The following is a 26490-nucleotide window of genomic DNA, read 5'->3' as shown; positions in this document are numbered from 1 at the left end:
CCCTTTGTCCCTCCCTTAATATATTTTATCCACTATCATTAGGCATGATGGGAGCACTTATCATGCGTTCGGTATATTAGACCACGATCTAGCCTATATTATCTAATCAAAATAAATATATTCTCTATACCACATAAATGCAATAATAATAAGCCTTAAATCTCACTAGATGGGATCCGCTGCATGAATCATTTTTCATCAATTCACCCAATCAAGAGTATTTTTCTTCATTAATTTAGGGGTTATTCTATGTTACACAAATACATGGTAAAAATGTAAAAATATGATTAACTTGGGTGTACCAACCAACCAGCACACACATCAACAAGTACACTTAATATTTATTTTATTAATTAGAAGAGCGGTAAATGATGATTTTCTACCATTGGTGAAATAGTCTACATTTAAAAGGCAGCGCGCCTAAGCAACGACGATGGTGCGAGGGCAAACGGGTCGGGCGGCCGTCACGTGTCACGACAGTCCGGCGGCTAGGAAGTCTAGGCCGGGAAGATGGGAGAAGAAGCGCAACCCAGACAGGGACACATTGCTAACCCCAATACGTCAAAATGAGGATGTGAATGTTACCAATGACGCGATGAGTGCACGTGGGGGGTTCTTCCTATGGCGAATGGCTAATGGCTAATGCCATCTAATGTTGAAAAGTTCTTGAGAAATTTCTCCCAATGGCTAGTGGCTTTGTCAAGCCACAACTGCTTTATACATTCAATGAATGCGTTAAGTGCAAGCAATTCTTATATTTATTGTGTTTGGTGCAAGCAATTCTTGAATCTGCACATGACAGATTTTTCAAAGTTCACATTAATTATATAGCCCATGGCACTGTCAGTCGAAGCTTGTTTATTAATTTTCTGAATAATTTCAAAAATCTAATCTTATTTTTAAATTTTTCAATATTTATATAAGAAAGCAGGAGAACAATAAAAACTGATTTGAGTAATTTTTTTTTTTTTTTACCCAAATAGGGAAAAATTGAACAATAAGGTAGTATTTTCGTACTTAGTGGAAAAATTAATATTTTAAAAAAACAAAAACTATTTTCCATAGGGAACTGAGGGCCAAGCCTGCGAGAGTAAGCATCCTTATACATATAGGCTGAAAAGTACTTTCATAAATGACCAAGCACTAGCATCATTTTTTATCAATAACACATGGTAAAAATGCTTCCTATCCAATTTAGTCTAATGGGAATTCGAGTTGGGACCTTGGATTAATGTTCTCTATTTGTGTTGATCCTGAGCTGTTCACATTACATTCCTTCACGTGCAATATGAACTGTTCAGCAATCTAGCGGTAATGCCATTTCAACTTTTCAAGCAAGAGTAATTTGCTGCCTGCACCTAATCTTCACTGTATTTCCTTTGAAATGACGAGTCTTCACTTCAAATGAAGCAAGTTTCAATGAAAATAACATAAATATAGATAAATGCAAATTTGGCAACCTAAAGTCCTGCTTACCAAGAGGCCCAAGAAGAAAATGTCAAACCGACCCAACACCCACGACCACCCCCCCGCCCCCCAACCCCAACTTGACATTTCAATAAATTTAATAAACTTGACTCACCAGGTCTCAACGTTTTGACTCATTAATGAGTGTCAACGAGTAAATCTTTCATAAATCCAAATGGCCTCACTGAACAATGAATCAATCAACAATTGCAAGGAACATTATTTCTACAACTACATTAATGGCCTTGTCCAGGTTGACCACGACACAGAAAAAGAAAACGACAAGAAAGAGAGAGATCACAAATTTTCTGAGAGATCACAAATTTCTATCTTTATCATTAAGGGTCTCAATTTACACACTGCAATGACATTTACCGTCCCATAGTACAGCAAGCTAAGATGCCTATACATATATATATATATATATATCTGTTTTCATGAGGCTGCTATCTGCTATGCAACCAATTGCACATCAGCAGGCAAGGCAACAGACTGCCATCCTGTGCAATGATGGAGAACATGTTTAAGAGCATCAGATGGAGCTTCCAGAGTCCATGTGGGGTAGTATTCGCTGGGATGGAACATCACATCTTCGTTGGCCTCGATCAATAAACCTGCTTGAGTTCCAGTTATGAATAAGTCCCCTTCAGACCTTATGAAGCCAGTCCTTGCCTCTTCCCTGTCAGCTGCCTGCAATGGTTGACCCAGGAATTTTCTTTAACTAGGGCAAAATGAGCACATGTCCAGGAAAATAAAATAAAATTTGAAGTGCATATAAAGAATAAAAACCAAAATCACTCGGTATTATTCCTAAAATCTCTCAATATTTTTGTCATCTTCACGTGTGGGCATAACAATATTTTCAGTGAGGCAACTCTTTAGATTACTTATAATCCCCTATGTTTAAAAAGAAACAAATCAGCCGGGCCACTTGTCCCCAGCTATAACTGAAGGTCTGCCACTGGCTTCCTGCAGAACCATCACCGCAGACATTGAGCAGATGCAACACTTTTGCATCGTGAGTACCACAGTCACCATTAATGCCTGTCCATTTCTCACAACCTACTGAGGATAGAACAAGAGTTTCAAACAAGGCATTTTTAATGAGTTCGGATAACTCATCACGTGGAAAAACCTGGTGCTTTTTGAATGAACAATCATACCAACGGTTTTGGAGCAGATGGCACTAACATTTTCATGGCTTATTACAAGGCTGGCAACTTTCTAGTAAAATATACAGATTTTGCCCTGCCTTTCCTCTCATCTAGACATGCAGCAAAAGATATTTCATTTTGAATAAACATAGAAGTTTTTTACCCCCACCTTTGTTTTTTAAGAAAAAAACCCCCTAGCAGTAGGCACAGCTGTCCAATTGACATAAAAAGTGGAGAGCAAACAAGATTGGGATCTTGATGGGATCTTGAGTTAACACCAAAATGAATTGACACATACTTTTTGCGGCTAAACAAGCATCATTTGCGGTTTAAAAGAGTATGTTGAAGGTAAGAATGGGATAATACTCATATACATTAACAGATTTATCGCCATGCCTGAGGCCCAGAATCAATTTAAGGCTGCTCCATGGGCAGGAATTGAAAATGTTCCATTGGCTGATTGCATAGAGACTGTGCTTATTAGGATGTCATAGTAATTGGATGTGCATAGGGAATACCCCCATCTGTAAAGAGGCATCTTGGATGTGGTGCAAATCAAGATGCAAGAGGATCATCCTCACTTAAAAGCGAAGAAATAAAAGTTAAGATTGATATTGGAGTCTTTTAACTCACAAAATTTCTCACACCTCAATGATGTAGGCATGGCAGTTGGCACTGAAAGGGAGTGATGGATTTTGAGCTCTAACCTGTAGGTCCATCAGTATCACTAATAAATGGGTTAAAAAATGGTTGATCAGCAATAAAAAATTCAACCAAACTCAAGATCTTGGATCCAGTCACAAGATCAAATCTAACAGAGAGGGGTATGAGTATCTCCCACCCTCCATTAGAGTCATAAAGGTCTCTTCTCTTCTGCTGTCCTCTCACATGCCATTCAACACCTTGCTGTTAGAGAGGAAAACCAACGCCACCAGAAGTGACTTCAAGCCATTACAGATTTAGTATGTACATGGTTCATCAACTTATGCAGACCATTTTAAATAATAAAAAAATACTTAGAGACAATTTGGAACCACTTATCAATAAGTGTCAAGTTGGAAAAAGTGTTGAATTTGATAAGTTCCAAAAATAAGTGTTGAATTTGATAAGATCTCAAAATAGGCATTGAACTGGATAAGTTCTTAAAGACACAAGTAATGCAAACCATTTTTAAAAAAGTAAAAACAATTAGGAATCATTTGGAACCACTTATCAATAAGTGTCGAGTTCAAAAAGTTGTTGAATTTGATAAGTTCTTCAAATAGCTGTCGAATTGGATAAGTTCTTAAAGTCATAAGTGCATTTTGGATAACCTAGCTGCATTAGAAAATAAGTACTCACTATAAATTAACAAGTGCTTGTTGATAACTAATATTTAGCTACTTGTATTTATAAAAAATAGTGAATTTTTAAATAGATTTACACCTATTTCATCTTTTAATGAATTGTGGCAGTCTCTCACACTAATAAAAATAAATAGATAAAATAATTAGAGATTGCAACTAAGTTCAAATTATTTAATTTATAAATTCATCCATAATAATATATTATTAATTTGATTAAATATATAAAATTTATATTAAAATCACTATTAAAATACAATTATTTTATAGGTAAATATATTTATCAAAATAATTTATATATTTTAATAATATATGAATCAAAATAGCTAATAGTAAAATATATAAATTTCTAATATAATTATAATTCTTACTATTTAATAAAATATATTTATCTGCAAAATTTAATTAGATAGTTTATTAAAATATAATTTAATTATAAGTCTTTCTGGATTACTTATAAAAACCGATTTTAAATAAGATCTTTTAAGTAACATGTAATTTTGTATAATAAGCACTTTTTTGGAACATGCTAAACATCACTTACTGCGCACAAATTTAAATGATAAGAGCCATATGCGCTTTTTTAAGTATTACCAGACGGAGCCTTAAAGCACAAAATAAATGTTAAAAAGGGTATTTACCAGGTGATGATGCATTTTAATTGATTTTTCTACCCAATATTAAGAAAAAATCAATGCACCCAATTATCCTTGATATAATCATGATCCTATCTATCACGATCAGCTTCTCTGTATCCAAAAATTATAAATTTCTGATATCCATCTAATTTATTAATTCACTGTTAAAAAATCAACATTCCAAAGATTTTGTCTCTTCCTTTTTTCTCTTTGGAGAGCCTTTGCTGGTAATTTCACTTTCCTTCTCCAAGTGCTAAACTTGGACATGAGTTTGGTCAGCAATCACAATGACAGGGGTTGATTATCTTTTAAGTTTCAAGATGTCTTAACAATCCAATGTTCTGTAGTTCAGGTTCAAAATGGTACTCTCCAAAATAATTCTTTTGCACAACTAGGACCTGCAATCACTGCAAATCATTCAACTCAGAAAATTGAAGCCTTTCAACTCATGTCCCAAGGCCATATCCTTTGCTTAGACTCCGAGTGAAAGACGTCACAGAAAACAAAGCACTAAGTCATAAACACGAAGTTGCATCATCAGCAGAAAAATGAGTTAGTGCACATAACATCTATTCCCACATTGTAGGCGAATCATTAACCTTTTTTCTGGATGGTTTTCTTCTATCAGGTTAAAATCCATTGATTGGGCCTCAACATCAAAGATCTTTTGCTCAGAAGTCAAAAGCAATAAACTGATGAATTGACAACCAATGGCCATCAACACAGTCAACAAATTTTAATTGAACATTGAGAATTTCTATAATTCAAATTGCTAACTGAAGTTTAAAAACAATAATTTAGAGTTTAGACAAACAGAAAAGTAAGCAAAGAATTTACCTTCTCCGTGAGGTATTTAAAAGCCACTTTCTTCTGCCCTGCTTCATAAATATTGCATTGGGAGTATATCTGATGCCAAAAATGAGGGAAAAGAATTATGGTTCTTGAAAATTGAAATAGATAATCTAGAATGGTACAAAAGCAATAACAAATTATACTCGAGCACAAATAAAAAAATAAGTAAGTTTCCAAATGCAATACAACCTGAGATTCAACACTGGCACAAACAGCATAAATTCCCCAGTTTCTGGTGTAATTGTTGTACAAATGCACCTTGCCAAATCTAACACGAGGATGTCGCTGCCGTGTCCCGTCGAAAAAACAATGGTGAATGGTCACCCGAATACATCTGTCATCTGTGTGAGTGGGATCTGCTCCTATGAGCATCGTCTTATCATGCTGTGAAAAGTGACACCTGAAGAAAAAGGTTAAAGACAAAGGGGAAAAAAGATAGTTCTGAAAATGGGAGATTCTTTTCACCTGGAAATAGTAATGTCAGTGCTTCCTCGGGTGATATCTATCAGTCCATCATCATAATCACGAAGGCTGCAACGATCTATCCATATGTGTTTTGAATTGGGTTTTATTTGGATGCCATCAACATCATGTCCTCTACCGCCTTCAAACTCTAGATTGCATATGATTACATGTTCGGACTCCTTCAGCCTCAAACCTTTACCTGTGAGTTTTATCCTTTGGCCCCGACCATCGATGGTCTTATTAGATGACACATTCAGGTAAGACGAGAGATGAATAGTTCCAGAAACTCCAAAGACAATCCAAAGTGGTTCTTTCCTACGACATCCATCACGAAGTGATCCTGGCCCATCATCTACAATCATATAAAAATATGTTAAGCTTCAAACACAAAATACAGATCAGAGTTCACACACACCTTTAAAAGCACAAAAAGGGCTGGAAATGGGACTGGGATTGGGAACTGGAAGTGTTGAGCCCTATGATTTCAAAGGTTTGCCCCCACCCATGAGTCAATATTTCATCGTAGCCTCATTAGACCATACATCTTTCTTGGTATATAAAGATAATAGGTAGGAGCATAAACTAAAACATTATGGAGCTACAAATATAGTTATTAAATCGTTAGCATTGCATAAAAGCGTTTCTCCTAGAGTAGCTGTTAATACGAATAACAGAAACTCTGTTATAGCCATTTCTGTACATTCAATGTACCCATACACATAGAATTACAGATACAAATCACAGCCATTAGAATCTAAATTTCCAATTTAAGAGGGCTTAGATATTATCATGTACACATAAGCATGTTTGTTGCACCATTTTTTTTTTTTTTTCCCAATCAACAGGTTTCTAGAATTTTTGATGACTACTTTTTGTCATTGCAGCTTCTCATGTTTTTCCCTGATACATCATATCATAGAAATGTGAGTAAGTTCTAAGCTACTTCAACCTTAAAGGGGGTTTTGCCATGGGAGTGGAACCCTACTATATGATTAGGACAACGTTTTATTAAGGAGCTAAGTACGAAACACCAACCATGGTAATAAAGCAAGAAAATTACATGGATAGGAAGTTCTTGCTTCTAAGCATATACCTTTATAAAATGCATTCTCCTTGTTGGGTTGGTGCTGCCAAGGTGGAGAACCTCAACTAGTTCATTTTTTTCTTTGAAAAAAAAAAATGTCGCGGGGAGTTGAATAGTCTTGCTTGGGGCATGCTTTCCAATTTAAATTTTTGGTTGGTGGGAGGACTGTTTGATTTCTCAAACAAATTAATTCCCAAGACCAAGTTGACTTGGGTTTGTATGCATAAGGGGAGGGCTCTTTCTAAGGCAACTGTGTAGCGTGGTGCTTTTCCTCTAAGGTTCCTTACAAATGACAACGTGCATGGTTATTTTTCCCAAGCATGCAAGCGTATATATTTTCAAAATCATGTCATGGCTTTGATCAGAAATACATAACTAATGTTGCCTGGTAATTTAATGACTGATTGGCTGTTATGGATGTTGTGTATGCAAAAGGGAGAGCTATGATGGGTGTCTCATGGCCATGTAAGGTGTATTTATGGACTATCTATTTTCACACCGTTGTGAAAGGACCATGCGGTGTTAGCTAAAACACTCTTGCTTAACTAGTCAGCCTATCGTTTACTGAAATTCATCCACGAAACACTTTCATTAACATTCAATCAAATAACAGTGGAAGCGGTAAGCAATTATGAAAGCAGTGGCAAGCAAGCAATAAACATTAAAGCAACGCAATTCATTAATAAGTTCAAGCCAATAGTGAAACACTTGTAAAGATATTCTTTCTCTCCAATTTTCTTTTCTTCGGTTAGAAAATGCTTGTGAGTTACCATTTGGGTGGATAGAATTTCTAAACTCTTTCGTTATATTTTTTCAACAATTTAATAATAAATTAGCTCTTGCTAGATTGCCGGTGGATATCAGTCTAGCGTCGGACCAAGCAAATTTATTTATGTTTGGTCGTTCTATATTTTTTTTTGGCAATTTTATCTTGTGCCTATGTCAATTATGGTATGGGTGGTCCTTGGGGCCCAACAAAGCGGTATAACAGCGGTAGTTTCTCATTGATAAGGTGTTTGATGAAATTGCAAGGAAAAGATAAGAAGGTTGCAAGTCGCTAGAAGTAGAAAAATTTGATGGAAAAGGGAACTTTGAACTATTGAAGCTCAAGGCCCATGATGCTTTTGTACAACTTGGGCAACGCAAAGCTTTGCTTTGCAAGGAGAAAAATTCAAAAAAGTTGCTCAATGATGATAAGGAAGAAATGAACAAGAGAGTGATTTCTACAATCCATTCAGGTTTATTGGATGATATCATATTTAATGTAAAAGCTGAGAATACAGCCACCAAGTTACGGGAAAGATTGAAAACCTTGTATTAATATAAATCTTTCATCAATCAAAATTTCTTGAAGAGGGAGCTTTACTCTTTGAAGATCAATGAAGAAGCCAAGGTCTTAGATCACTTGAACGCTTTATGTGGTATCCTAAGTCAACTAGAAAGCCTTTGTGTGGGGTCGCAAGATGAAGACAAGGCAACTTGCTTTGTATGTTGCCATAGAGCTATGATAGTCTAGTTGGAAGTAAAGTTGTTGGTATTAGGGGAAGGTCAAGTAAACGTGGAATATCATCAAGAAGCCAGTCGGAAACTAGCATTGTAGACTCGTTTGTTGGCACTATGGAAAGGGAGGGCATGTCAAGAAGGAATCTTAGTAAACAAAGAATCAAGACAACATTGAGATGAAGCAAATCAAGTAGATGAGGCACTAATTGCTATTTGTATGTGGAAGGCTGCTTTTGAGTGCTTAAGCGTTGATAAAAAGGTGAGAAGGGTGGGGGTATCACTTGTTTCGGCATGTGATTGTTGTGAGATAAGGCAATCAGAAGATGTGGAGCATGTTTTGAATAAGGGAGATCTTGCTGTTGATGTATGGAGGAAAGTTTCGGTGGAGGTAGGTATACCGTTCCTTAGGCACCAAAACTGGAAAGAAAGAGTCCAAATGTGGTTTAATAAGACTTCCAGATACTCTCAATTGGGAACATTGAGGGGTTTGATTCCTTATGTAGTTTGAAGGTTGTGGAGAAGGAGATGTGTGACTAGAATGGAGGGGAAATTGAATAGTACAGATGTGTGGCTGTCCATTAAGAATTGGGTGGGGGTTTTGAGTGAGAATATGATAGTTATGACTCATTTAAATGATGCTGATGTTCGGACTTTGCGGAATCTGGAGGTGCAGATTGTGAATAAAAAGAATAAAGCTATGCAAGTTGTGAGATGGCTAAAACCGAGGCAAGAGAGGTTGAAACTAAATTTGGATGGGAGCAGCTTGGGGAACCCAGGGCTGGCGGGTGGTGGTGGCATCCTTAGAGACTGTACAGGTTCTTTTATTTTTGGTTTTTCAAAATATTTTGGTTCTTGTTCTAATAATGAAGCTGAATTGAGAGCAGTGATGGAAGAAATAAAACTTTGCAAACAATTGGATCATACCAGTATTAACATTGAATGTGCTTCGAATATTGTAGTAAATTGAATAAGATCCAATAAATGCTCTGTATGGTATTTGTGAGATTTTTGGGAGCAGCTTATTGGTGTATTGGAGGGAGTAGATTTTTCTATAAATCATTTCTAGAGAAGGGAATAAGGTGACAGATGCATTGGCTCGACAAGGTGCTATGGGGAGGAATAGTTTGTTTACAAATAGTAGTCAACTTCCTAAAGTTATCAAAGGTTTATATAGATTGGATAAGATAGGTACGACTTATATGAGGTATGTTTAGTTGGTTTTCTTTTGGTATTGGTATAAGTTTGTTTTCTTCTTTTGTTTGATTTGATGCATGGAGTGTTTTTTATTTGGTTATTATGTAAGCCCCAAGTGTCCTTTTATTTCCACGGTATTCCTCCGCCATAAGTAAGGGTTATTAATAAAATTAAGAAAAAAGGTGCTGCCCTCTTTTACCAAAAAAAAAAAAAAGTAGAATAGTCCATTGCTATTAATAGTCACAATGACATATAAGTAGTGTGAGTCACCATATGTGTTTACAATCACATAGATCATGGTTTGATTCTCATTATGTATGTGAAGATAATTTTGTGGCAATGGGAAACTACTCAAGTTTTAAAGTGCAAGAATTGGTAGTGTCTACATTAAAAAGGTGCACTGAAAGCTTTTGAAAACCTTATGCATGTACCAAACTTTACTTGAAAAAAAAAAAAAAACGAAAAAAGAAAGAAAAGACATGAGGTCCTAGATTTAAGAGGGAATAAGTTCACTCAACATGAGTTCCTCAAAGAGTGCACTAATGGTGATGAAGGCTACCAGGTTGGAATTTGGCACAAATTAATCAAAGCTACATTGATTTGACTATTACATTGATTAAAAAGGTGAGAAGAGAGTATAGGCACAACTGGTAAAGTTGTTGAAATGTGACCTAGAGGTCACAGGTTCAAGGTGTGGCTCTACAAAAATGGAAGCTAAGGCTACATACATCCATCGTGGTTTGTCCCTTCCCAGACCCCGGATAAATGGGAGCTTTGTGCACCAAGCTACCCTTTTATTGATGAAAAAGGTGGATGGTTCAAGCTTATATAAAAAGCAAACGTAATTCCAAAGAAAGAAGTGAGAAGTGGTGGCAGTAACAAATCAAAGGTCCGTAAATTAGGTGATTTGGCGGTGTGCATGGCGGCAAGTTGCAAATTTCAGTGGAGGTTATGGCCTTGGTAACAACACCATTTGTGCGTGAATGGCTAGTCTCATCAATGTCGTGGGATCCAACTAGTTAGCGAAACTCACATAAGGAGTTAAAGGGCTTGCATGGATTCAAATTTTTGGTTGGCATAAGCATATTTTACTTTGCCAAGAGTCGGTCCCACATTGAATGTGCACTAATGTGATCTTAGGCTTATAAAGATGGTTTGAATTCCAACTATGTAAGGTGCCTTTTATAGGACAAACTCGTAAGGTCAATAGACCAAAGTAGACAATACCTTACCAGAATTGGGCTTAAGACCATTGCATTTAGTATCAGAGACACCCTACGGGTACTATCATGTAGGTGAATCCTACACAAAGGTATAAGCCACTTTGACAAGCGTTTCAGAGATTGGATGGAAGAGTATGGCATGGTCTCACATCGGATGTGTACTAGGGAAATCTTGGACTTAAGAATAGTTTTGGCTCCAACTAGATGAGGCGCCTTTTATAAGACAAACTCATAAGGTCACTGAGCCAAAGAGGACAATATCTCACAAGAATTGGGCCCAAGACTATTACACCGAACTTATTCTATCTCCAAAACCAAGTTGACTAGAGTTTGTATGAATAAAAGGGGCTTCTTTTCTAGGCATGCATAGTTGGCCATGTAGCATGGTGGCTTTTCCTCCAAGGTTCCTTGCTTATGACAATGTGTGTGGTGGCTATTCTTGCCAAGCCATACCATGGCTTTGGGGAAAAAAAATACTCATATGATGTTGCATGGTTATTCAATGAGTGGTTGCCCATTACGCATTTTAGGTCTATAAAAGGAAGCGGTGTCTCATGTTCATGCAAGGTGTGTCAATTGAGGGTAAGTTCAAGCAAAAAGTGAGAGCAGCTCTAAGGACATCTCCTTGGGTTCGTCATCTGGCACTTCTCTTTTCTTAAGTTAGAATAGGTTTGTGAATTTTCACAATTTTTTATAAGAGAAGTGTTAAATTGTCTCATGGTGTTATTTCTACACCTTGATAAAAAATTAACTTGTTAGATTGCTCATGGAAGTAGGTCTAATACTGAATCAAATAATTTTTTGTGTAGTTATTATTTTATTTTATTTTTTGTTTCTTGTAATTTTATCTTGTGCCTTTACCAATTGTGGTGTGAATGGTCCTTGCCGCCCAACACTCCACATAAAAGAAGATTCCAACAGGTCAGTAAGCTGTTACCCATTTAATCATCTAGCGTAAGGAATTCAATATGGGGAAAGCAATAAATCAAACTAATAGATTCAATGTAAATATCAAGAGACGATTTTTCAATTCAACTACTTCCAGCCTTGTTACCTACTAAGTCAGTCGTATGCAAATCTTCAACAAATTCACACCGAATAAATATACAACCAGAAAAATGACCCAAAGAGAAGAAAATTAAGTAACAAAGCACCAACTCAGATAAAATTAGCTCATTTGAGACCAAATCAAAACAACAAAGAAGGAAAATGCCTAACCGAAAAACACAATTCAAATGCCGGTCTATCCTTACTCACAGCCACAATACGTGTGTGTGTGTGTGTGTGTGTGTGTGTGTGTGTGAGAGAGAGAGAGAGAGAGAGAGAGAGAGAGAGAGAGAACCTGCTAGCGAGGTGACGTGATAAGCGGGGCCGTGGAGGCCGCCGACGGCAAAGCGGCCGAAGCCCTCGGCCTGGGCAGCGAGAGCCCTCAAGGCGGAGTCGACGTGAGCGTAGGGCTGAGTGGACATGGTAATGGTGGGGTTGGTGGGAGTCGGGATCTGGGCAGCTGTAGTGGGATCTTGAGACCCGTATATATAGGGAGGAGCAGCTGGTACGGCGGGGACAGAGACGTTCGCGGCGTACCGGTTCTTCCGATGACCGTGGACGTTCCCCATTGATGATGACGGACGTTTTCTTTGAAGTCGATAGTTGAAACTGACGCACAATTTTCCGCTCAATGTTTCCCTCACAAAAGTACGTTAGGAGCTGGCGCGAGGGATGGGGCGAGAGAGGGAGAGGCTCTTGACTGTGATGAGATAGGATTGAACAAAGTTTTGTGCTTTTTTTTTTTAAATAAATGTTTTAACCAAATAATTAAGATTTTGTGTTTTTCTAAAAAAAAATATATGGATTTAAATGTTCTAGTGGAATTCAGCTTCAATTTAGTAATAACAACAAAATTCAATTTGCATTATGAAAATCATAAAAATTACTCGCTATCACCCCCTTCATTTTTACCTTCATAATTTATGTCCCTTTGTTTTCCATCACCATAAATTATATAATGTCCTTATTACCTTATAAAAGGACTCTCTCTCCCTCTCATTTTGACATACACACATAAGACTTTGAGTAGGCTTACGAATAGAAAGGATGAGAAAAGAGTAGAGATAGAAAGAAGAGAGATATTTTGTACAAGATCGGTTTCAAATCATCTTGTAATTCATCTCAAGATAGTGAAATTTTTTTATCTCATCCGCCCGTAGAGTAGGCATGGCAAAACCACGTAAATTTTTTTATCTCATCTCTATTTATTTTCTGCATCTTTTAGAATACGTTATCAGTATGAAACTCTAACTATCTAAGATATTTCTTTAAATCTTATTTTATTTAATTCTTGTAAGTTTTATTCCACTAGAGTATAATATTCTCTAGAAGAGAATATGTCTTTTAAAGTTTAAAGAGTATCAATCTTTAGAAGAGATGGTAAGATAAGTTCTCCTGAAGTATATATTTAAATCTCTCGCCTATATATTTAATCTCTTGAAGAGTTAAACCTCTTGAAGAGGCTATGTATCTAGTTTCCAAAAGAGATGGTAGATATTTACCTCCTAAAGGGGGTAAATTTTTAACCTCCTAAAGAGATTTTAAAATCGACTTTTTGAAGAGGTGAAACATTTATCCTCTAGATGAAGTAGTACATTTAATTTCCGAAAAGAGGTAGTAAATTATTACCTATTTTTATATTGTAATTGAAATCATACTCTTGAAGAGTACAAATTGAGGGAAAAAAATAATGTTCCTAAAGAAACATATTTAAGTACCCCTGAAAGGGTGGAAGTAATATTATATTTATTATTATCTCAGTTTTATTTCAATTTTACATTTTTTTTTCCTAAATTGCCTTGTTATTGTTAATTTATTCATATGTCGAATCTAAACAAAGTTGAATTTGTTCTCCTTGATATCAAAGACAACAATTATTTATCAAGGATTCTTAATGTTGATATCTATCTAAATGCAATTAACTTAGGAAACACTATTTTAGATGAAAATACCGCATCCCTGCGTGATCGTGCAAAAGTTATGATCTTCCTCCATCATCATTTAGATGAAAAATTAAAGACTAAATACCTCACTGTCAAAGACCCACTTATCTTATGAAAAAATTTAAAGGAAATATTTGACCATAAAAAGACTGTAATTTTACCAAATGTTTGACATGAATGGTTGCACTTAAGATAGAAAAATTTTAAAACAGTAAGTGAATATAACTAAATTCTACATAAAATTGCTCGAAACTAAAGTTATATGGTGAAAATATTACTGATGAAGACATGCTTGAAAAGACATTTACTACTTTCCATCTCACTAATGTGCTCCTGCAGCAGTAATATAAGGAGATGAAATTTACTAAATTTTATAAACTTATATCACGTCTTTTTGTTACTGAGCAAAATAACGAGTTTTTGATGAAAAATCACCAAACTCATCCAATTGGTTCAACCCAATTCTTTGAAGTGAATATGAATACATCTTATGGTCAAAAACGAAGCCGCATATATGGTCATGGCATGGTCGAAATAATCACTAGCATCGATGTGAGGCTGCAATCCCATAGAAGAGGGATGACCCCCAAAAGTGGGATAATGATCAGGATCAACAACCTAGACATCATGAAAAATAAATGTTACATATGTGGAGGAAGAGGCCATTGGTCGCGTACCTATCGTACACCCAGACACTTGGTAGATCTATACCAAACCTCTATAAAAGAAAAGGAAAAGAGTAAAGAAGTTGAAACAAATTTTACTGATAATGTTGTTCCAATAGACCTTGATGCAGGACCATCCGACTTTGTTTATCTTGATGTTGCTGATTTCCTTTTAAATCAAGACAAAAATAATGATGTAATATTTTAAGATATAAACATGGATAGTACTAAAACTTTGATCAATTCTAAGATGTTTATGGAGGAAATTTGTTTTGCTGATAGTGCTACAACACACACAATTATTCGATGTTGGGGATGTCGCTCATATTCTGAGTGGAACACATGTACCGGGGAAAGCACCATGAAGAAAGGAACAAGAGAGAGGTTTATAGGGTGCAGCCTGTTGGCCTAACAAGGCTTAATCTCATTTTTGATAATGACAAATCTAGGCATCTAATTGTGTTGTTAAGGGTGTATACAGGTATTGCAGTATAAAAGCACAATGAAGGATGCAAAATGGAAAAACATCGAGCGCAGAAGAAAATGAAAGATGGCTATTGACATGAAGCTTGGATGAAGATCAAGCTTGAGGGCATGAAGACCTAAATAAGTAGTTATGTGTATTGTAAAATAGGTTTCATGTAAGTACATTTCAATTGATTTTTTTTACGAAGCTCTTAGGTGACCTAGTTGGACCTTAGGTATTTTACATTCTTGAAAAATATTTTTACAAGTCCAAAACGTTATTTCAAAAGGTTAAAATTATTTTAAGAATGAAATACATAAAGGAATTCATACTTCAGGATGTTTAGGTGACTAAAGCATTGTGCTTAATCGACTGATCGAAGCATAGCCTGAATACTGGTTTAGTATCAGAGAGTTTGGGTGACTGAACCTCAGGTTTAGTCAATCAAACGACTATTGCCATTGTTAAGTTCTAGACGTAATTGGTTCGGGCGACCGAACTTAGAGTTCAATTGACCAAATGACTACTGTCAGTTTTGAAATTTTTGATTTAATTGGTTAGGGCGAACGAACTTTTGGTTTAGTCAACCGAAGCGCTGTGATAAGTTTTGCAAATGGAAAAAAATCTTTTCGATTCTCAAATATTAAGTTACCAAAACACCTACAACCGGTATAATTCAAACCTACATATAAATAGCTAACCCTAAACGTGTTTTCAAAAAGAGATTACACCTATTATTGAATATCAAGTGTGATTTGAGTAGTTCTTGCTGAAAAGCATTTTCTGAGTTTGTTCTTTCAAGCATACATCTTTTCAAAACCAGAAAACATAGTAGTGCATTCCCAAAAGGGGGGTGAATTGAGTATTTTAAAAAACCTAGGTCAAATATGTCATATTTAAAACCACAACCAGTATTATGTAACCTAGGGTCTTTTTAAGCAATCTCAAATCCTCCAAATAATCAAGTATGCAAATATTTAAAATAAATATAGCATTCACAACAAATCAAATATTAGCATACAACTGTGGAAAATAAATAACCAAGGGAAAGAGAGAACGACACAGTTATTTTTACGAGGTTTGGCTGTACCCACCTACGTCCTCGCCTTAACCCAACCCGCTTGAGGATTCCACTACCCTACTCACTTACCGAATGAAGTAGAAAGTCGTTTACAGCTCCTTACAGGGTGGAGTCCTCCTAACTCCCTTAACTGGGCGGAGCCAAACCATTACACACCTTACAGGATGGTGCCCTCCTAGCTCCTTTAAGTGGGCAGAGCCAAACCGTTACACACCTTACAAGATGGTGCCCTCCTCTTCAAGTGATACCCCACACTTGGAACACGGTTCACTACCCGAATCGCACAGATACAAAATATGAAATTTTGGTGTACAAATAAAGTGCTTCTTTAATAAGTATGTGTACAATGTAAAACTAATGCACTCTTATATGATGGGAATTTATGCTCAATAGAGTTTATAGTATTTCTCTCTCAAAATAATATTTATGGAATAATAAAAGAGAGGATGATAATGAAAATGATCTTTGATGTTTAAAGTGATATATGCAATAAAAGCTTTGAAAGATCTTAAAATCCCTAAATGATATCTCCAAAAATGTTTTTTAACAGTAAAGTGTCGGAGATGATAGAGTTTAGCTCACAAATAAATTTTTGCAATAAAAGCAAGATGAGCTTTTGAATCCTGCAATGGAATACTTAAAGATTTATAAGCAACAAAAGTTTCCCCAAAAATATTTATCAACAAAATAATATGGGAGAAACTTTAAGCTTACTCTCACAAATGATTTTCAAAAATAAAGATTGAATGAGAGTGAATGCTTTAAGATGATATAATAATGCTCAAAATAAATGATTCTTTAACAACCCTCAAGAGCAATAACTTTGCAAGTGAAGGAAGTGAGAAATAATCAAAGCTCTCTTTCAAAAAGATTTATCAAAAGAATAAGAGAAAGAGAGTACATGCTTTCTTGCTTTTGAAGGAATAAGAGAAATAAAGCCCAAAATATTTTAGAGGATATTCAAGATAATCATAAGCTATTAATTGAGTTTTGAGTGGGCTATTTATAGAGCTCTTCAAAATACGACCGTTAAGGGACACCTTGGTCATTTTTAGATTTGTTTAATTCAAAATTAATGACCATTTTAGGCTTACAACTCATCCAACCCGAGAGGTCTGGTTGATCGGGGACTACGCCGGTCGGCTGGCCTTAGGTAATTTTCAAATTCCCAAGAGGTCTGATTGACTAGGCAAAGCGTCGGTCGGCTAGCCTAAGGCAATTTCCAAATTATCGAGAAATGGTCGACTGGGGTTAATATTCGGTCTGTCGGATCATCAGGTCGGTCGACTAGCCTTTTTTAAGTATGTTTTGGGTTGGTTGGCTTGGCCTTTCAACTTGGCCAACAACATGGTCTGATTGATTGGGATTTTCAAGAGTAAAATGGACCAGTCGGCTGGGGCTTTGTAAAGTAGGCCAAAATAATAGGTTGGTCGACTAGGGCTTATAAAACGTTAAAAGGCTAGTCGACTGGTGCTGTTTAAATTTTGATTTTTGGCCTAAGGTAAGGTTCGGTTGATTGGGGCTTATAGAACATGCAAGGGCCGGTCGACTGGGCTTAGTTGAAACATGATTTTGACCCTGTTTTTGACTTTAAAACTTTTCAAATCTTTTGTGTATGAGTATGACATTTTATGAAAAGTTTTTCCAAAAAAATTTTGGTTCTCTAAGGTTGGTCTATTGTATATGTTAAGCATTCAATCACATCATGCATGCAAGATATGCATTATTACAGACAAATCTAAATGCATTTACAAAAAATATATATCTTCTTCTTCTTCTTTTTGCTCTTCACTTCTTCATGGAATACACAAGCCTTAATAAGCTTGTAAGTTCCTCCTGGCTTTCATTTCTCCTTTAATTTATGTGTGTTGAATTGTAAACCTACTCAAGCACTAAATACACACATAAAATACGTGTGCTTTGTCATTATCAAAATAGGGATTGGACTAAAAAGGTCAACAATCTCCCCCCTTTTTTTTAATGAAAAACACACATGAGTAAAATGGGTTCAACCTGAAAAGGCTCATACTTTAAAAATAATCAATACAAATCAAGCATATTAATGAAAGAAGACATTTCAAGTTAATCATGCATTTATTTTGACAATGAAGCTTAGATACTTGATGCTTGCAGCTAAGATATTTACCTCATTTAAAATTATTTGCTCTATTAAAAAATAAGCATGGAGTATAAAAAGATTAGTTTTGACAATGAAGTTTAGGTACTTGATCCTTGCAACTCAGATATTTACCCCATTTAAAATTATGTGCCCTATTAAAAGGGGCTAAGTTAAGTGTAAAACAATTTTTTAAAAAAACTTTAGCTTAGAGAACTCCCCCTATTTGACATAAAATTTGGGCATAACAAGCAATTTAAAAACTATTTGAAAAAAAAATTGCAATTTTACACACAAAAATTGGTATACTTGGTCATTTAAGATAAACAACACATGTTGAATATGGTCAGACCAGACTTATCCACGAACCATTTCAATTCAAACATCACATAAAGCCCATAAAAGATTAGAATTCAAAGCATACGACTTATAATGACAAAATATAGGTTTGAGCATAAAATCGGTCTAATTAGTTAGCATGCATTTCTATATATATGATCAATGAACCAGTCATGCAATGCCCAAAAAAAAAATTAATTTTTTAAACTGCATGATATGTGAAAATTTGAAAAGATAGCACATGTCATGAAAAAATTTAATCATACAGGCAAGAGATAAGACATATCCTAGTTTAAAACACTTTTTTCCATAAAACATTTCATTTAAATTTTTTTCCCTTTTTTGAAAGTATTAATGGGGACTATGCTTGCTGAAAAAGAAACTTTAACTCAAATGTTCAAGCAAACTTTATTTTTCTAGAGAGCATTTAAGAACATTTCAAATTATAATGACCAGAAAAATCAACCACATAAATTCCAAAAATATTAGAAAATTTAAAACAGGGATCATATGACTATGAGCAACCTATTTTTCATTTACAATTTACTATGAGCAAACATAATATCATACTTTGAAAAACATATGCTACAGTAAGCTATAAGTGTAAGCCAAAGTAGGGCACATGAATTGGAATTTTATAAAATCTCTCCCTTTAGATTTGAATGTTAGCTTAGATGAAATGAACTACTTATACTAACCAAAGATTAATTTCATTAAACATGCCAAGCAGTATAAGAAATCATTTTAAGTCTCTTAAACCAACTATACTGAATACTTATCAACTAAATTTATCATTGGATCAGTATAGTTGTCCCTATAGGCCACAAATGCATCATAAAGTAAATATAAAGGCATGATATAGAGCACATAACCGAGAGCAATCCACATATACCCATAGAGCCATAAAAGCTCGATATGATGTTGAGGGGTTTTCAGAAGAGCCTCAATATTCAAAAATCTAAACATGTGTGATGCATATGAGTCCTTTTAAAATTTGACCCTATTCTCTAAGGGTAGAGCTTAGCTCCCTTGTATGTTCTTATACATGCATTATTAATCAAGGATGAAGATCAGATAACCATCCACTATACAATCATCCTTTAAAATAAAGTTCAACATGCAACATATTATAACCGTTTGACACATGGTTACTACATATTGCATTCAATTTAGCACTTGATAGCTAGCAAGGCTATACTCAAATAATTATGCCATAACTATGCAGTTTGGGGTTTAGTATGAAGATAACAAAACTCAAAAGACTCAATAAGTGTGTGAGGCATGAAAACTTCCCCAATGTCATGGACTTTAATCAAGGCATATGATATTCAATTAATTAAAAAAAAAACTTGATTAACCATTTAGGTCTTTTCATGAAGTTTAGAAGCTAAAAGTTTGACCAAATGGTGTCCATTAATTAGATTTTCCTAGGATTACAAAATGTGTTTATGATGTAGAGCATTCTAGGAAAAATTCAAAAAATTTGGACAACATGCCATTTGTAAATAGAACATTTTCCATAAGAACAAGTCACAAAAGACATGCACCAAACAGCTTGGTTGTTTACAGCAAGCAGTTCACAATATTCTGCATCATACAGATGCCATTATGCAATTACCAACATGCAATTCTTAATGTTCTGCATCAGCCATGCAGATGGCATTCCAGTATATTCAATCAATTCAGGATATTCAGTATAGCACAGTGATAGTTCATGCAGATAATTAGAATAAAGACTATCCATCAACAAAAATGAACTATAGGCAAAAGGATAGTAATTTGCAATGTTGTTCTCATAAAGGTACATGGAGATAAACTATAATCATGTGAGCATTTAATTTACATAGCCATGATTTTGCAAAGAGAAATGTTGTAATGACTTGCTATTTAGCTTGGGTTTTTTTTTTTTATACTGTAAAATCTACAATGCTCTGATACCAAACTGTCAACCTAAGCAGCAAGAAGTTGAATTCATATAACCATATCCAAAATATACAATACCAGAGTGCTAAAATGTTTCCAAAATATACATGTACGACTGTTCCCCAAAATACCCTCAACTAGGCTAGGGCTATACAGGAATACTCCAAAAACATACTCACTCTCTACTGACAGGGCGGTATTGAGGCCCCTCTATCTATGAGCTTGGTTTGCTCGCCTACCTGGATCACCTGAAAAATGTTAAAGTAATGGGATGAGCCAACGCTTAATAAGACGAAATACGCTATTGCTAGTGTGTGGCAAATGAGTTACAATACTATGAAAATCTATTACTATATAATCATGTATCTCTGAATTTGTAAAATACAATACCAGTAATATAAACCATCACCTTTCTCCTATTGCTTAACATTTATGAACTTTAGGTTTCTACTCAGAATACTTCTAATATATATTGTCTCTGAAAATCTATATAAACATTGTAATAACTGTAAACTTCCTAGTGGATAACTGTGTGTCATGATTTAACCCCTCATGACAGGGTTGTGTGGCCCGTAGGCGGGAGCTATCCTGACTGGGCGACTAGGATAAATCACTATACTCCATAGGTCTGATCAGCTTTCCTCAACCCATATCTGATGGGGAGTTTGTCCACTCATGGGCTCTATACGATCAACCTTTATACCACGTATTATCTAAATGGGTGGTTGCACTCTATATACTGTATGTAGTTACGGTACCGTGCTCTGTAAATTGTATGATCCAACAGGGTCTGATACTATATAATACATCTCTATAAACAACTATCTGTTTTACCATGATTTTGTAATAACTGTATCAACCATGACGCTCTAGAAAACCGTATCTATATCAATTGTATTTCTGTAATTAACTTGTAAATCTGTATGTCATGGTACTGTAAAACTGTATAATCATGGTATTTTTTTGTAATTGTTGTAAACTATATTCACTGTCTATATATTTTGAAAACATAACACTAAAAAATATTGTGGATCATGTTTCTGTACTATATCTATATTCTTAAGCCACACAGTACTTTTAAAACATATTAAACATACTTGAAAAACTGTTTAAATTTATGCTGTGAATAATAATCTGGTAGTAACGTATAATTCATACTGAAAACAGACTAGAAATGTCTAACATAGCATATTTCCCTTACCTATTTTTTGCTAAAACCCCCATACTGGAGCGGGTCCTACACCCGCAGGATTCTCCACTCAACACCCTGAAAACAACATTCGCCAAAACAAAATATCAATATTTCTTTGCCTACATCATTTCCTACAACTGCTAGCAGGCCAAAAATTAACTAAAAGGCCTTACCCTGATTCTGGGAAGAAATTCGAATCGATCCCATCGATAATCCGCCCCAGCAGACTTGAAGAGAACTCTGTCAGGAGCATCGTGGTGGCCTCAGATCGTTGATCCGGTGATTGGTGGGAAGCTCTAGTACAGATCTTAGACAGAAATAATAGGAGTTGCGCAGTAAGAAAATACCACTAGTAAAAGTCCTATGGAGGAATCACGTGGTGGAGGAAGTTTCTTGGGAGCTTGAAAAGGAAATCAGACAGAAATACCCACATTTGTTTAGTGGGGTATAGTGGTGATTTGTAAAGTTCAAGTAATGATAGTTTTATTTTGTTTAGTATAGGGTAATGAATGTATAGTTGAATTTTAAATTATAGGATAGGTAGTGTTTTGGTTTTGGGAGAATTTTATTTTATAAATATAGTTCTAATCTTCCAGAACCCTAAATGTAACCACAGTATTCCTTAGTCATAAATGAGGGTAAGTAATAAAATAAGTAGCCTATTCTCCTTAATGGATGGTGTTCAATACAGATAGTAAATTTTGAGGATGAAATATTATAAGGAGGGGAGAATGTAGAGACCCGTAGAATTATGGTAATTAAATAATAAAATAAAGGAGGAAGTAAAAGAGAATTAAAAGAGGGTCAGTAGGGTCTCGTCGATGAATGCTCCATGTTCGTCGACGAACAACCTTCTTAGGATCGTCGACGAGAAGATACCGAGAGGACGGTTTTCAGAACCTGAATTTCGTCAACGAGGAGTAAGGGATCATCGACGAAACCCTTTCTTGGACTCGTCGACGAGGTCACGTGGCTTGTCGACGAGGTCACATGTCAAGACACCTATAAATATGCAGGAAACGGGTTTCAGTGAAGGAAATGTTTCTCTCTCTCACTTTATCTCTCTAAAAATGGGATTCTCTCACTTCTCTCTAAGTTTTCGGCCCCATCTCTCCCTAGTTTGACGATCAGAAGTTACCACAATGATCCTGGGGAGATTCTCTTCAACATAACTAGAGTGAAATGTTGATTTGAGAAGTTTGGGAACCATCCCAAAACCAGGGTGAGTGGATTATTTGAGCATTTTCAGTATTACCCAGTTCATTTGAGGTCAGATTTAGTATTATATGCGAATATACTGGAGTTTTGTGAAGTGAAATTTGAGTATTATATTTTCAGGAATAGGGTGTTTTGGGACCCTATAGACATGGGTTGGGGACCCCAGGGAATATTTTTAGGAGTTCAGATAAATTATAATCCAAAAAATTTACGAGTATGTAGGTTCAGGGTAATATAATTGATTTACTGGAAATATGCATATTGGTGTTATTTCAGGATTTTAAGGATAGTACATTCTGTGCATGAGGATTAAGCTGGAGGTGAGCCTCTCGTCCAGTTAGGTAAGGGAGATATGTTATGCTAGAAATCTTAACAAGTTTATTAGGAAATTTTGTATTATATTAGTTTATTATTCAGTTTTTCCAAAATATGAGTTTTATTATTTGTGTGGCTTGAGTGGATATTCGTCTAATATAGAATTTATGTAGTTTTTCTAGAATATCATGATTTATAGTATATACATATATAGATAGATATTTACTAGACAGATATTTATCAAACAAGTATTACAGATATTTTTCAGACCAGTATTTTATAGTAATTACAAAATGTTATGTTTTCAAAAACCATAACACACAGACTTTATAGATTATTCAGTTAGATATTATAGTTAGACATACAATTATTTTATTCAGATATTACAGTATTTATAGATCAGATTTATAGTGTTATAGTTATTTTGGAAGCATGATGACAACAGTAGGGTAATTATAGTAATAGTATATTTAGTATCAAATCTCTGATGAATTATTTCAGACAGATTCAGTCAGTAGAGCATGGTACCGTTGCTATTTTCATATCTGAGTGCAACCACATATCTCAGATAGTATGTGGATTCTGTCAACTATGCCGAGAGAGTTTGCAGTCTCCCCTGTACTTGGGGTTGAGGGGGTCTAATTTGACAAGATAGTTTTCCAATTCCGTGCTTAGGAGAGGATGCAATTTGGTCGGGCTGAGGATTGGTAGAGTATAGTTGACTTACCTAGTAGGCCAACCAGGGTTAAGTCCCGCTTACAGGCCGCACAACCCTATCATGAGGGGTTAAATCATGACATACATTTTTCTAGGGAAAAATATCAGTTATGTATATGTATACAGATTTATAGAATTTCTCTAACTTCAATAAAAGGATTGGGACCACATTTTCTATTTATTCAAAAACTCAATCAATAATCCCACCTAACCCCGAATTGAAGTATGATATTTTGATGTCAACTTTTTCTTCAATATTAATTTTCAAATGAAAGGGCCATCTCTTGAATTTACCTATGGCAATCAATCAAAACTATATATATTTTTTATCTTTTACTTCATATTTTCAAAATTTAGGGTTATTTGAGGCCAAGCCTCCTTTTCTAACAAAAGCAATTAGGGCTTTCAATCGTGTTATATTTGGACTCTTGGGCAGTGATACTTCACTAAATGATCTAAAATAGGAACCTTCTTTATTTTCCTTCTTTATTCTTTGTTAAGACACACACACACACACACACATTACCGGTAACCTTTCTTAGAGCAGATGATAATAGGGTATTGGTAGGCTAATTCCCCTTAAAATGGTTAGTCTACCAACTTCCTTATGCACAAATGTACTCTCAAACCTTTATTATTTATGTCGTAGAACTCTTAGGGTTTTTCCTTTTACCTAAAAAAATAATAATAAAGGTGGCGACTCTGCATTTTCAATCTTTATATCTTCTCAAAGTTTTGTCCACCCATATTTAACTTTTCTTGTTTGGGGGATCACTATGCAACTGTAGTGACCCAAAGAATAATAGTATTTTAATAATAAAGATGGAGGAAAATGGAAACAGGAACAAAAGGAGGCAGTAGACCTCGTCGACGAACGCTTCGTGTTCGTCGACGACATTGCATTTTAGAGAATATAATTTCCAGGAATTTCCCGGCTTCGTTGAAAAATACAGGGATTCGTCGATGAAGGTCTTCAGGATCTCGTCAACGAGGTCCCATTTCATCGGCGAGAAAATACCGAACGAAGGATTTGGGCTATTCTGAATTTCGTCGACGAAGGGTAAGGTTCATCGACGAATTTACTGAAGGACTCGTCGACGAGGTGACGTGTCTCATTGACGAATCTAGCCCTATCAGTAGTGAAAACTCATATTTTTATTGCATTTTCAGTGCTCTCTCTCTCTCTTCTACGGTCCCTCTCCCTACTCTCTTCGATTTCGATCCTGCCAGTTGCCGGATTGACGATCCGAAGCCACCATGACGCTCTTAGCGAAGTTCTCTTCAAGTCTGCTAAAGCAGATCGTTGGTGAAACGAAGTTGGATTTCATCCCAAATTCAGGGTAAAGTCTTTTAGTCCATTTTTGGCCTTATGACAGTTATAGGGAATGATGTAGGCGAATAAATACTGATATTTTGTTATGAAAAATGTCGTTTTCAGGGTGTTATGTAGGAGGCCCTGCGGGTGTTAGGCCAATATACCATAGGGGCTTTCCAGTAGTCAGGTAAGGGAAATATGCTATGCTAGGTAATTTTAAAATATTATATAGTTTATTTAATTATGAATATTATGTACTAAAGTATGGCGTGACTTGAGAATATGAATATAGTATGAAGATATGGTTTACGAATTTCAGTAGCATGATTATACGAATCTCAGTACCATGGTTATACGAATATCAGTACCATGATTATACGAATTTCAATACTATGATTATGCAGTTTCAATGTTATGATTATACAGTTCTCAGTACTATGACATATGGATTACAGTTACAGTTTATTCAGTATCATGGTTATTATGGTTATTTCAGAATCATGGTAAATCAGATAGTTGTATATAGAGATATATTATATAGTATCAGACCCTGTTGGACTATACAGTTACAGAGTACAATACCGTTCCTATAGATATTATGTTATGTTATAAGTGCAACCACCTATTTAGATAATACGTGGTAGTAGGTCGATCACCTAGGCCCTTGACGTGGACAGGCTCCCCATCAGATATGGGTTGAGGTGGGCAGATCAGACCGATGGAGTATAGTGATTTATCCTGGTCAGCCAGCCAATGTAGATCCCGCCTACGGGTCGCACAACCCTATCATGAGGGGTTAAATCATGACACACAATTATCCATAGGAAAAGTTTTCAGTTACTATTACGTAGATACAGATTTACAGAAACAGGGAACATACTTATGTACACTAGCAGCATTTTGAATAGTAACCTACAATATTGTTATGTTAAGCAACATGGAAAGGGTGGTGGATTTTATCACTTGTACTGTAATTACATATTCAGTTATACATGATTATATGTAAAAAGATTTTCATAATATTGTAACTCATTTGCCATACACTAGTAATAGCATATTACGTCTTACTGAGTGTTGGCTCATCCCAGTGTTGAATCATTTCTCAGGTGATCCAAGTAGGCGAGCAGACCAGGCTCGCAGATAGAGGGGTTTCAGTAGTGCCCTGTCAATGAAGTGAATATTGTGGAGGATTTTGTATATCCCAGTATAGTTGAGGGTATTTTGGGAAAT

The 26490-nt window shown here is 35.5% G+C and overlaps 1 protein-coding gene across 1 annotated transcript; it reads right to left on the bottom strand.

Moving 5' to 3' along the window:
- Positions 1 to 1771: 1771 nt before the first annotated feature.
- LOC131159708 (probable pectate lyase 4) lies at positions 1772 to 12695 on the bottom strand. The gene is made up of 5 exons (XM_058114824.1): positions 12266 to 12695; positions 5920 to 6271; positions 5644 to 5854; positions 5440 to 5508; positions 1772 to 2157 (listed from the first exon to the last, which is right to left on the bottom strand). The coding sequence occupies exons 1-5, from the start codon at positions 12537 to 12539 to the stop codon at positions 1921 to 1923; spliced, it is 1143 nt and encodes a 380-aa protein (XP_057970807.1). The 5' UTR covers positions 12540 to 12695; the 3' UTR covers positions 1772 to 1920.
- Positions 12696 to 26490: the final 13795 nt, after the last annotated feature.

The sequence above is a fragment of the Malania oleifera genome, chromosome 7 (assembly GCF_029873635.1).
Source record: "Malania oleifera isolate guangnan ecotype guangnan chromosome 7, ASM2987363v1, whole genome shotgun sequence".
Lineage (NCBI taxonomy): Eukaryota > Viridiplantae > Streptophyta > Magnoliopsida > Santalales > Ximeniaceae > Malania > Malania oleifera.
This window is presented reverse-complemented; position numbering and strand designations above follow the sequence as displayed.